Source organism: Hypanus sabinus, chromosome 10 (genome assembly GCF_030144855.1).
Source record: "Hypanus sabinus isolate sHypSab1 chromosome 10, sHypSab1.hap1, whole genome shotgun sequence".
In the NCBI taxonomy this organism is placed as follows: domain Eukaryota; kingdom Metazoa; phylum Chordata; class Chondrichthyes; order Myliobatiformes; family Dasyatidae; genus Hypanus; species Hypanus sabinus.
Genome location: NC_082715.1, coordinates 160,696,866 through 160,711,078, shown reverse-complemented (window position 1 = coordinate 160,711,078; position 14,213 = coordinate 160,696,866). Strand labels below are relative to the sequence as shown.

Here is a 14,213-nt window from a genome sequence, read left to right as displayed (position 1 = left end):
AGCCATCTGATAGGCATTCAACAAATTCCCTCCCTTGCAATCTGACATCAACCTAATTTTCCAAAGACCCTTGCATATTGAAGTCCCCATTACAATTGTGTCATTACCCCTATTACATGCCTTTTTCCAACTCCCACATCTTGGCTACTATTTGGAGGTCTATATATGATTCCCATAATGATTTTTTTTTACCCTTGCAGTTTCTTAACTCCACCCACAAAGATTCAACAGTCTCTTGCCCTATGCCACCTCATTCTAAAGGTTTAATTGCATTTCTGACTTACAGAGCCACACTGTCACATATGCCTTCTTGTCTGTCCTTGCGATACAAACTATATCCTTTGACGTTAAGCTCCCAACTATGGTCTTCTTTCAGCCACGACTCAGTGATGCCCACAACGTCATACCAACCCACCTCTAATTGCATCATGAGTTTGTCCACCTTATTTCGAATGCTGCACACATTTAAATACAGCACCCACAAGAAGCATCCAGCTCAGATGGGGTACTGGCTGAGTACTGAAGACCTGTGCTGATCAACTGGTTAGAGTGTTCACTGATGACTTTCACCTCTTGCTTTGGCAGTCTGACATACCCTTCTGCTTCAAGCAAGTTATCCAGTACAGAATCAGAATCAGGTTTATTATCACCAGCATGTGATGTGAAATTTGTTAACTTAGCAGCAGCAGTTCAATGCAATACATAATCCAGCCCAGAGAAAAAAAAATCAATTATGTATATTGAATAGATTAAAATATACGTGCAAAAGCAGAAATACTGTATATTTTTTAAAAATTGAGGTAGTGTTCAATGATTCAATGTCCATTTAGGAACTGGATGGCAGAGGGGAAGCAGCTGTTCCTGAGTCGCTGAGTGTGTGCCTTCAGGCTTCTGTACTTCCTACCTGATGGTAACAGTGAGAAGAGGGCATGCCCCTGGTGCTGGAGGTCCTTAATAATGGACACTGCCTTTCTGAGACACCGCTCCCTGAAGATGTCCTGGGTATTTTATAGGCTCGTACTCAAGATGGAGCTGACTAGATTTACAACCTTCTGCAGCTTCTTTTACTCCTGTGCAATAGCCTCTCCATACCAGACAATGATGCAGCCTGTCAGAATGCTCTCCACGGTACAACTATAGAAGTTTTTGAGTGACATGTCAAATCTCTTCAAACTCCTAATAAAGTATAGCCGCTGTCTTGCTTTCTTTATAACTACATTGATATGTTGGGACCAGGTTAGATCCTTGGACATCTTGACACTCAGGAATTTGGAGCTGCTCACTCTCTCCACTTCTGATCCCTCTATGAGGATTGGTGTGTGTTCCTTCATCTTACCCTTCCTGAAGTCCACTATCAGCTCTTCTGTCTTACTGTCGTTGAGTGCCAGGTTGTTGCTGCGCACCACTCCATTAGTTGGCATATCTCACTCCTGTTGAGATTCTACCAACAATGGTTGTATTGTCAGCAAATTTATAGATGGTTTTGAGCTGTGCCTAGCCACACAGTCATGTGTATATAGAGAGTAGAGCAGTGGGCCAGTCACACACCCCGGAGGTGTGCCACTGTTGATCGTCAGCGAAGAGGATATGCTATCACTAATTCGCACAGATTGTGGTCTTCCAGTTAGGAAGTTGAGGATCCAATTGCAGAAGGAGGTACAGAGGCCCAGATTCTGCAACTTCTCAATCTGAATTGTGGGAATGATGGCAACCTGCCTCAGTTACTATTGCCCAGTAGCTTTTACATCCTCTGTGATGAAGTGTTTTGAGAGGTTTTTAATTAAACATGTCAACTCCTGCCTGAGAACCAACTTGAAACTGCTCCAATTTGCCTACTGTCACAACAGGTCAAAAGCTGGTGCCATTTCACTGGCTCTTCACTCAACCCTGGAACATCTGAACTGCAAAGATGCAGACATCAGGATGCTCTTCACTGACTGCAGCTCGTCATTCAATTCCATCATCCCCTCAAAACGAAACAATAAGTTTCAAGATCTTCAAGATCTTTACCTCCTTGTGCAACTGGATCCTCGATTTCCTCACTTGCAGAGCCCAGTCAATTCAGATTGACAACAACATCTCCTCCACAATCTCCATCAGCACAGGAGCACCTCCAAGTTATGTGCTCAGCTCTAGTTTCACTCTCTTTATACTTATGACTGTGAGGCTAAGTACTGTTCTCTGCCATATTTGTTTGCTGACAACACCACTGTGCATCAAAGGTAGTGACTAATCAGTATATCGGAGGGAGATTGAAAATCTAGCTGAGTGATGCCACAACAATAACCTCTCATTCAATACTAGCCAGACCAGGGAGCTGATTATTGACTGCAGGAGGAGAAAACCAGGGATCCATGAGCCAATCCTCATTAGGAGGCGGAGAAGATCTGTTCTGGGACCACAAGTGCCGTCCTAGTATGGAGGGGCCACTGCACAGGATGAGAAAAAGCTGCAGAAAGTTGTAAACTCAGCCAGCTCCATCATGGACACTAGCCTCCCTGCATTGAGAACACCTTCAAAGGCAATGCTTCAAAAATGTGGCACCCATCATCAAGGATGATGGATGCCACCCCCAATCACCCTGGACATGCCCTCTTCTCATCGAGTACCCTTTTCCTTCTCTTTTTACACTAATTTAGTTTTTAAAATGTATAGTTTTTATTGTGTATTTCAATGTACTGCTACCACGAAACAACAGATTTCACAACATATGTCAGTGATATTAAATCTGATTTTGATATAATTCCCTGTCAATTCCCTGTCTAATCAAGGCAAGTATGCCAAGTGCCTTTCTTTTTTTCCATCCTCCCAACCTCTGCAGCCACTTTCAGGGGCAATGGACTTGCCCCACAAAATCCCTCTACATTATCAACTCTTCTAGGGGTCCTGCCATTATTGTGCAATATTTCTTTTCATTTGATCTCCTGATGTACTACTTCTCAAATTTGGTTGGATTAGACTTCATCTGCCATTTCTGTCTATATTTTCTAATTAAACTATATCCTGCTGTATCTTTTATTAGTCACAACACCAGCGATCTTCATATTGTCTGCAAGTGTACTAACTCGCCCATGCGGGTCATACATCGCTGCAGAGCACTACTTGTCGTGGGTCTCCAGCCAGAGTAAACCCCTTCCCATCGATCATCATGGTGCAGTTTACACCGAAACTTCGGGGTTAGGTGCTGTACCTGTCACCACCCCAGTGTGGGAAGTGGTATACTAACCTTTCTCAAACACCGATATATTCCAGTACACCACAGACCCAATTCCAGTCTGTACCTTGGGAATTGTTTGTATCTTGCACTGTCCTAACAGACAGATCATCACCAATCTCATGTATTGTTTGTCCTAAACCATACTTTTTTCCCCACACATTGAGCCTGCATCTACTTAAGGTACCTCTGTCTGCAACTTGCCTGTCAGTTTTCACCCCTCCTTAGGTTAATTCCCTCTCTATATTTGCCATTTCTACTCTCAAACTTAAGAACTGCCACAAGAACTTAAGAACTAGGAGCAGGTGTAGGCCATCTAACCTGCTGAGCCTGCTCCGCCATTCAATAAGATCATGGCTGATCCGGCCATGGACTCATCTCCACCTACCTGCCTTTTCCCCATAACCCTTAATTCCCCTACTGTGCAAAAATCTATCCAAACGTCTTAAGTATTTTTTTTAACTGATGTAGCCTCCACTGCTTCATTGGGCAGAGAATTCTGCAGATTCACCACCCTTTGGGAAAAGAAGTTCCTCATCTCCCCTGAGTCTTGAGGCTATGTCCCCTAGTTCTAGCCTCACCTATCAGCAGAAACAACTTTCCTGCAACTATCTTATCTATCCCTTTCATAATTTTATATGTTTCAATAAAATCTCCTCTCATTCTTCTGAATTCCAGTGAGTACAGTCCCAGGTGACTCAATCTCACCTCATAGTCTAGCCCCCTCATCTCTGGAATCAACCTGGTGAACCTCCTGTGCACTGCCTCCAAAGCCAGTATATCCTTCCTTAAGAATGGAGACCAGAACTGCACGCAGTACTCCCGGTGCGGCCTCACCAGTTCCCTGTCCAGTTGCAGCATGACCTCCCGCCTCTTGAATTCAATCCCTCTAGCAATGAAGGCCAACATCCCATTTGCCTTCTTGATAGCCTGCTGCACCTGCAAACCCGACTTCTGTGATTCATGCACAAGCACTCCCACGTCCCTCTGCACAGCAGCATGCAACAATTTTTTACAATTTAAGTAATAATCTGATCTTCCATTTTTCCTTCCAAAGTGGATGACCTTGCATTTACCAGCATAGTACTCCATCTGCCAGACCCTTGCTCATTAATTTAACCTTTCTGTATCTCTCTGCTGACTCTCCGTATCTTCTGCACGATTTGCTTTTCCACTCAGTTTAGTATCATCAGCAAGCTTAGGAACACTACACTCAGTCCACTCTGCAATATCGTTAATGTATATCGTGAACAATTGTGGGCCCAGCACCCACCCCTGAGGCTCACCACTGATTGCCAACCAGAGTAACACCCATGTATCCCAACTCTACTTTCTGTTAGTTAACCAATCCTCTATCCTTGCTAATACATCACCCCCAATTCTATGCATCCTTATCTCATGGATAAATCTTTTATTTAATTTCCTATCGTCTCTGACCTGCAACCAAGTCTCTGTAATGGCCACTAAATAATACCTCTTTGTACTGATCTGTGCCACAAGTTCACCGACCTTGTTTTGAATGCTATGGGCATTCAGATAAAGTGCCCTTACACTCGTTGTGCTTTTAAAATCTTGTAATCTTTTACTCTTTTGCACTTGACTTTTCTTCACTCCACTTTTTTTTTATCTTTTGTTTTCTCTTTATCTTTATCCACACTTTTCTTTTTACTTTATCCATACTTCTTCAATCTGTTGAACCTGCCCCCCCCCCCACTATTTGAAGCCCTACCCACACCCCTAGTTTCGTAATTTGTTCGGATCCAGATCCCATCACATTTCGGGTGGTACCCATCCCATTGGCACGGCTCCCTCCTTCCTAAATTCTGGTGCCAATTTCCCATGAATTCAAACCCACCTCACACACCAATCCTTGAGCCTGGCATTTAACTCTAATCTTCTTGATCCTAAGCCAGTTTGCATGTGACCAGGTAGTAATCCAGAGATCACCAACTTTCTACTTCTGCTGTTTAATTTAGTCCTTAGCTGCTCAAATTCCCTCAGCAGAACCTCTGCCCTTGTTCCACCTATGTCATTGATACCCTTGTGGACCACGATAACTGGATCTTTCCTCTCCCACGGTGGGAAGAATTTAAAAGGAGAGCATTTTTTCTTCGGCAGTTTGATTGAGGCACGACTGTGCAGGTGCATGGAAGTCAGCGAGTTAGGCAGGAAGAATTTAAAAGGAGAGCACTTTTTCTTTAGCGGTTTCATTGAGGCACGACTATGCAGACGTGGATGTCAGCTAATTAGACCGGTGGGAAGAATTTAAAAAGAAGACAGCTTTATATAGCGGGCGTCAGAATAGGAAGGCTTTGGCTCAACGGGGCTTCGGTGATAACAGGTCAAAGTGAGATAAGTTACTTGTGAAGTATAGGAACAGGAAGTATGTCCGTGAGGCCAGTGTTCTGTACTGGGTGTCGGATGTGGGATGTCCGGGAGACTCCCAGCTTTGTGGACGGCCACATCTGCACCCAGTGCATCGAGCTGCAGCTCCTTAGGGAACTGGAGATGCAGCTCGATGACCTTCCTTTGGTCAGGGAGAGTGAGGAGATGATAGAGAGGAGCTAGAGGAAAGAAGTCACACTGGGGCTTCAGGAGACAGAAAAGTGGGTAACAGTCAGCAGAGGGAAGGGCAAGAGTCAGATACTAGAGAGTACCCCTGTGACTGTCGCCCTTAACAATAAGTACTCCTGTTTGAGTACTGTTGGGAGCAACAACCTTCCTGGGGGAAGCAACAGAGTCCGGCCCTGTGGCTCAGAAGGGTAGGAAAAGGAAGAGGATGGCAGCAGTGATAGGGGACTCTATAGTTAGGGGGTCAGACAGGTGATTCTATGGATGCAAAAAAAAACATGGATGTTAGTTTGCCTCCCAGGTTTCAGGGTCCAGGTTGTTTCTGATTGTGTCCAAGATATCCTGAAGTGAGAGTGTGAACAGCCAGAGGTTGTGGTATATTTTGGTACCAACAACATAAGTAGGAAAAGGGAGGAGGTCCTGAAAACAGACTTTAGGGAGTTAGGAAAGAAGCTGAGAAGCAGGGTAGTAATCTCAGGATTCCTGCCTGTGCCCAGCGACAATAAATATAGGAATAGAGTGATTCTGGATCATTGGGACCTCTTTTGGGGCAGGCATGACTTGTACAATGAGGATGGGTTGCACTTGAATCCATGGTGAACCAATATCCTGGCAGGGACATTTGCTAAGGCTTTTGGGGAGAGTTTAAACTAGATTTGCTGAGGGGTGAAGAGAAGGAGGAAGGAGCAGTTGGCTCACAAATAGAAAAGACTTGTAAGAGGTGTGAGAAGGAGGATAGGCAGGTGATAGAGAAGGGACACGCTCAGACTGATGGTTTGAGATGCATCTATTTTAATGCAAGGATTATCATGAACGAAGTGGATGAGTTTAGAGCGTGGATCAGTACTTGGAGCTATGATGTTGTGGCCATTACAGAGACTTGGATGGCTCAGGGACAGGAATGACTACTTAGAGTGCCAGGCTTTAGATGTTTCAGAAAGGACAGGGTGGGAGGCAAAAGAGGTGAGGGTGTGGCACTGTTGATCAGAGATAGTGTCACAGCTGCAGTAAAGGAGGAAGTCACGGAGAGATTGTCAGCTGAGTCTCTGTGGGCGGAAGTTAGGAACAGGAAGGGGTCAATAACTACTGGGTGTTTTTTATAGACCACCCAATAGTAACAGGGACATTGAAGAGCAAATAGGGAGGCAGATTATGGAATGGTGCCATAATAACAGGGTTGTTATGATGGGAGATCTTAATTTCTGCAAAATTGATTGACATCTCCCCAGAGCAAGGGGTTTAGATGGGGTGGAGTTTGTTAGGTGTATTCAAGAGGGTTTCCTGACACAATATGTAGATAAGCCTACAAGAGGAGAGGCTGTAATTGATCTGCTATTGGGAAATGAACCTGGTCAGGTGTCAGTTCTCTCAGTGGGAGAGCATTTTGGAGATAGTGATCACAATTCTATCTCCTTTACCACAGCATTGGAGAGGGAAAGAGCATCAAGTTAGTACAGAGGAGATGTCAGGGTTAAGTTTTTTTACGCAGAGAGTGGTGAGTGTGTGGAATGGGCTGCCGGCGATGGTGGAAGCGGATACAATCGGGTCTTTTAAGAGACTCTTAGATAGGTACATGGAACTTAGAAAAATAGAGGGCTATGGGTAACCATAAATAATTTCTAAAGTAAGTATATGTTCAGCACAGCATTGTGGGCTGAAGGGCCTGTATTGTGCTGTAGATTTTCTTTGTTTCTATGTTTCTAAATTCTTATACAGGTTGGATAAGATTCCCTGAAGCCGGGCACCAGGCAGGCAACACAGCCTTCGGCACGCTCTATACTCGTGACAGAGAACTCTGTCTATTCCCCTGACTGTACTATCCCCAGTTACCACTACATTGCTCTTCTCCCCCCACCCTCTTGATGGCTTCCTGAACCACAGTGCTACAGTAGGGTTGCTCATCCTTCCTGCAGTCCCCACTCTCATCATCATGGGGAACAAGAATATCAAACCTTTTGGGACAAGCTCAAGGACTGAGGCTTCTCCAGCACCATCTCTTGGATCCCACTACCCGCCTCACTTGCAGTCACACCCTCTCGTCCCTGACCGCAGACTGAATTTGGGGCAGCTAATCCAGCGAATGTGATTACCTCCTGTAACAGACTCTCCCCCTCCCTGATGTGCCGCAGTGTTTGAAGCTCAGATTCCAGGTCATCAACTTTGAGCCTGAGTTCCTCGAGCAGCCAGCACTTGTTGCAGATGTGGTCACCAGGAACCACAATGGGGTCCATTATGCAGCTACAGCACATAACCTGACCCTGCATCATCCCTACTTTATTTAATTAGCTGTAACTTAGTGACTGTTTATTAAATCACTACAAAAGCCTTGCCTGTGCCTGCATGCCGAAGCCTCTTGAGCCAAAGCCTCAAGTTCCCACTCCTACACTGGTCCACTCACACAATGGCCACTCTGCTTTGACCCTGCTTTACTTTTATTTGCTCCTCCTAATGAATGGCGAATTGATTGGTCAGCCACTAAAGCGCTGAGCCCCGTGAAATGCTACTTTTTAAAGCTCTTCTCCCCGTACCATCAATGTCATCTCATCAGACCCCTCCAAATCTGATGGTAGGATAAGCAAACTAAAGTCAAAGGCCCCTCCAAAATCCTTATCCCAGGACTGAGAGCTTCATTATACTCAGCGTGTTATGGCAGAGCGTATCCTCCTTGTGTTTGACACCAGGCTTCTGAAGCAGGCGCTCTGCGCCAAGCTGATTAGGGAAGAGAATAACAGGCAGACAGAGGGGAGCATTCAAAGATATTCTTTAAACTTCCTTAAAAAGATTAAACAGCTCCAGAGATTCCTGGGAATCTGGGCTGCAGCACAAAGATTTGGAATGTCACTGAGCACACGGAAGCGCAGTTTAGAGGAACCTGCCTTGTTGAGGACCTCCCTGCCCTACCTGTCGATTATCTCTTCCCACATTCACCTCATCAGTCACTTCAGAACCCACAGAACTAGAAAGGAAGCAAATTATCATTGAGCCCTCTATTCACACTTGGAACTACATTGTATCTCAATTCTTTCATTACCTAGTAAGTTAACAAATTTCACGACACATGCAACCCTATACCTAACCCTAATAAACCTGATACTGATTCTGATTCTGCCCCTCTCTGATACATGCTCACATTAACCCACCACCTAGCTCGTGTCCTGCTTACATCTAATTTTCATACAGTATATTTCAGGCTTATCAGTCTGTCAGATACTGTCTTGAACATTGCACAGTATTATTTCCATGCACCTACAAACATCATTTATTTCCCAGACTCTCTGCTTTATCACTATTCCAATATACGTACGACTTATCATCTGTCTTAGAAGCTTTATCTCACCCAGTCCAATGCAGTAAACACTGACCAGTCTGTCATCTTTGGTCTTGCTGATATCTAATACAGTGCACAAACAGGCCACACTAATGGTGGGGGTGTAAGCAGAAAGGTCAATGATTAGTTTTTATAAACTGGGAGAATTAAAGTGAATTAACAGTCTGTTAGAACAAGTGTTGGCAGCTACCAATTTGTATGGTTATTACAGACTAATAATGCTGACAAGGTTTATATGGGATGACTGTGACGCTTTATACTTTCTTACTGGGTTTAATTTTTCCTGTCATATCCAGTAGGGTTAATAGTGCTTGGTGTTGATTATTAGGGTTCTTGCATAAATAATTCACCCTCAAACATAAGAAAATCATGTGAATCGTGTTTTCTGTTGTGTAATGGGAATTCCCCACTTTATGCATGTACAGGGAGCAAAAGGCAAAACGCAACAGCCAGTGGGTGCCCACCCTGCCCAACAGCTCACATCATCTGGATGCAGTACCGTGTTCCACAACTATCAACCGAAACCGAATGAGCCGGGATAAGAAGAGGACGTTCCCTCTCTGGTGAGTATCACTGAAATTTGTCCAGGAGAACTGAGCTGTGCCTGCTCTGACCTGGAGTGACAGGTGATACTGTTTCTTAGAGCATTACATAGAAATAAGCTCTTATTAAAGATGTAACGATAGAGAACCCACAAAAATTCCAAGTAATTAGAGAAAGTCAGCAGGGAGATTATGTCTGACCAACATTACTGGAATACTCTGAATATTTGCCATAGATGAAGGGGGACCAATGGAAGTGCTACACTTGGATATCCAGATTGAGATGACCACCTGGAAGGTCATTGTGCAAAATGAGGGAAAAAACTTAACATGGAGGGAACTTGTAGATGGTGATGTTCCCATACGCCTGTTCTTCTTAACTCATTGCTACCAGGTGCAGGTCTGTGCTGTGTTATTGGAGTAGCCTCTATAAGACCATATGAAAAAGGAGAATTAAGCCATTCAGCCCATCGAGTCCCTTCTCTCGGTAACCTTTGACGCCCTTACTAATCAATAATATTGATTATTGCTACATCAATAATTTAATGTAGCAACTTCTACATTAAATATACACAATGACATGGCCTCAATAGCCATCTATGGCAATAAGTGTCACAGATTCACCACCCGCTATGGGAAACAACCCGTCTAGGCCTTTCAGTAGTCAATTAGTTTCTCCCTCATTTTTCTGGTGTGTACAAGCAAGGAACCGTTAAACCCTCATAGGTTAACATTTTCATTCCCAGGATCATTTTCATGAACCTCCTCTGCACTCTCAAAATAATAGCTCAATGCATTTGACTGGTCCTCTCTGTAGCCATGGTGCGCTTGTGAAAGAGGGAATGAATGTTTGAGGTGAGAATTGCAGTCATACAGCACAGAAACAGGCGCTTTGGCCCAATGTGGTTAGACTGACCTACTAACCTCACTTTCCAGCACTTTCCTCAGCCAGATTAAGGATTACAAATACAGCCTGTCCAGTTTCTCCATGTAACCGACAGATTCCACCTAAGACAAAGTCCTGGTGAATCTCCTTCGATTCTTCTACAGTTCAGTCGTGCATGGCACAGCACAGAAACAGGCACATCTTTCCTGTAGGCTGGTGATCAAAACTGCACATAATACTCCAAATTAGGCCTCACCCGTGTCTTATACAACCTCAACATAACATCGCATCCATTATACTCAGTACCTTGATCTATTAAGGCCAATGTGCCAAAAGCTTTCTTTACGACCCTATCTACCTGTGAAGCAACTTTCTATGAATTATGGACCTGCAATCCAGATCCCTTTTTTCTACCACACTCCTCAATGCCCTACCAGAGTGCAACAACTCACAACTATATGTGTTAAATTTCATCTATCATTTTTTCTAGCTGGTCCAGTTCCTGCTACAAGCCATGAGCATTCCTCTCTGTGCACAACACCCCCAATCTTGGTGTTATCCGCAAATCTACTGATCCAGTTAACTACATTATCATCTAGATCATTGATATAGATGATAAACAATGGACCCAGCATCTGTATCTGTGGTAGTCCATTATTCACAGGCCTCTAGCTGGAGAGGCAACCATTTACTTCCACTCCCTGGCTTCTCCCACAAAGCCAATATCCAATCCAATTTACTACCTCATCTTGAATGTCGAACGACTGAACCTTCTTGACCAACCTCCCATGTGGGACCTCATCAACTCCTTTGCTAATGTCCATGTAGGTAATATCCACTACCTTGCCTTCATCAACTTTCCTGGTAACTTCCTTGAAAAACTTTGTAAGATTGGTTAGACATGACCTACCACTCATGCTGACAATCATTAATCAGTCCATGTCTATTCAAGTACTTATGCAGTGCCCTGGGAAGTTTCATGTTTTAAATTTTACAACATTGAATCACAGTGGAATTAATTTGGCTTTTTTGACACTGATCAACAGAAAAAGATACTTTTGTGTCAAAGTGAAAACAGATCTCTACAAAGTGATCTAAATTAATTACAAATATAAAACTTAAAATAATTGATTGCGTAAGTATTCACTCCTTTAATATGACACACCACATCATCACTGGGGCAGCCACTTGGTTTTAGAATTAGTTAAATGCAGATATACTTTTGGAGACCAGTAAAGGCTCCCTTTAATTCCCACTCTTTGCTTCATGCCAGTCAACTAATCTTCTACCCATGCCTTATCTTTCCATAAGACAGGGGAGCAGAATTAGGCCATCTGCCCATCGACTCTGCTCCACCATTCAATCATGGCTGATCCTTTTTTCCTGTATACTCCTCAACCCCAGTTCCTGACCTCCTCCTCATAACTTTTGATGCCATGTCCATCAACAACCTATCAATCTCTGCCTTAAATACACCCAGCAACCTGGCCTCCACAGCTGCATGTGGCAACAAATTCCACAAATTCACCACCCTTTGACTAAAGAAATTTCTCTGCATTTCTGTTTTGAAAGGGTGCCCCTCTATCCTGAGGCTGTACCCTCTTGTCCTAGACTCTCCCACCTTGGGAAACATCTTTTCCACATCTACTCTGTCTAGGCTTGTCAATATTCGAAAGGTCTCAATGAGATCCCTCCTCAACCTTCTGAATTCCAGCGAATACAGACCCAGAGCCATCAAACGTTCCTCATATGATAATCCTTTAATTCCTGGAATCATCCTTGTGAACCTCCACAGGACCATCTCCAATGCCAGCACATCTTTTCTAAGATGAGGGTCCCAAAACTGTTCACAATACTCAAGGTGAGGCCTCACCAGTGCCTTATAAAGCCTCAGCATCACATCCTTGCTCTTGTATTCCAGACCTCTTGAAATGAATGCTAACATGGCATTTGCCTTCCTCACCACCGACTCAACCTGTAAGTTAACCTTCAGGGTGTTCTGCACAAGGACTCCCAAGTCCCTCTGCATCTCAGATTCCTGGATTTTCTCCCCGTTTAGAAAATAATCCACACATCTATTTCTACCACCAAAGTGCATGACCATGCATTTTCCAACATTGTATTTTATTTGCTACTTTCTTGCCCATTCTCCTAATCTGTCTTCAGTCCTTCTACAGCCTACCAGTTTCCTCAGCACCACCTGCCCGTCCACCAATCGTCATGTGATCTGCAAACTTGGCAACAAAGCCATCTATTCCATCATTGAAACCATTTATATACAACATAAGAAGAAGCAGTCCCAACACCGACCCCTGCAGAACACCACTAGTCACTGGCAGCCAACCAGAAAAGAATCCTCTTATTCCCACTCACTGCCTCCTACCAATCAGCCAATGCTCTAACCATGTTAGTAACTGCCCTGTGATACCATGGGCTCTTAACTTGGTAAGCATCCTCATGTGTAGCACCTTGTCAAAAGCCTTCTGCAAGTCCAAATATACGACATCCACTGCATCCCCTTTATCTATCCTAGTTGTAATCTCCTCAAAGAATTCCAACAGGTTCATCAGGCAGGATTTTCCCTAAAGGAAGCCGTGCTGACTTCCCTGTCGTGCCCTGGGTCTTACCTTGTTTAGCAGCCTCATGTCCTTGTCAGAGGCCTTCTAAAAATCCAAGTAAACAATATACGCTGACTCAACTTTGTCTACCCTGCCTGTTATTTCCTCAAAGAATTCCAATAGATTAGTCAGGCAAGATTTCTCCTTGAGGAACCGTGCTGACTTTGTCCTGTTTGCAGCTCCAAGTACCCTGAACCGCATCCTCTACAATGATCTCAGAATCAGGTTTAACATCACTGGCATATATCATGAAATTTGTTGTTATGTGGCAGCAATAAGTTGCAATACATAATAAAAACTGTAAATTATAGTCAGAAGTACATAGATATTTTAAAAAATAAATAAATAAGTAGTGCAAAAAGAGAAAAATGTAATGAGGTAGTGTTCATTGGTTCAATGTCTGTTCAGAAAGCTGATGGTAGAAGGGAAGAAGCTATTCCAGAATAATTAAATGTGTGCCTTCAGGCTCCTGTACCTTCCAGTAGCAGTCAACACAATCTGTGTGTGGAACAGCCCGTATATCAGAGTCCTCTTGTCACACAGCTGCTCAGTTTGAATTATGACAAAGGCCCTTGCATCTCTTTCATGCCCTGTAGAACTCAATCCTGATAAATGTAACGTGATGGATTTGGGTGGTCTAATAAGGGTAGGACAAATACCAAGACACAGACCTCAAAGGGACTTCATGGTAGGTAAGATTTCAATTTCGAGTTCCTGTGTGTCAACATCTCTGTGGAACTATCCTGGGCTCAACCTATCAATGCAGTTACAAAGAAGGAGCAATGAAGGCTATATTTCATTAGGAATTTGAGGAGATCTGCCATGTCATCAAAGACATTCGCAAACTTCTACATGTACCATGGAGAGCAATCTAACTAGCTGTATCACCGTCTCGTTTGGGAGAGCACTACACAGGATGAAATAAGCTGCTGAAAGTTGTAAACTCAGTCAGTTCCATCGTGGGCACTAGCCTTCCCAGCATCCAGGACATCTTCAAGGAGCGATGCATCAAAAATATGGCATACATCATTAAGGACATCCCCTTTTCTCATTG

The 14,213-nt window shown here is 43.8% G+C and overlaps 1 protein-coding gene across 1 annotated transcript in view; it reads left to right on the top strand.

Annotated features, from left to right (window-relative positions):
* Positions 1-14,213, top strand: part of LOC132401279 (SWI/SNF-related matrix-associated actin-dependent regulator of chromatin subfamily B member 1-A) — a 91,420-nt gene that overhangs the window by 18,581 nt on the left and 58,626 nt on the right. Inside the window, exon 4 of the mRNA XM_059983345.1 lies at positions 9,539-9,676. Coding sequence (XP_059839328.1) covers positions 9,539-9,676 — 138 coding nt within the window. The remainder of the gene's footprint in view (positions 1-9,538; positions 9,677-14,213) is intronic.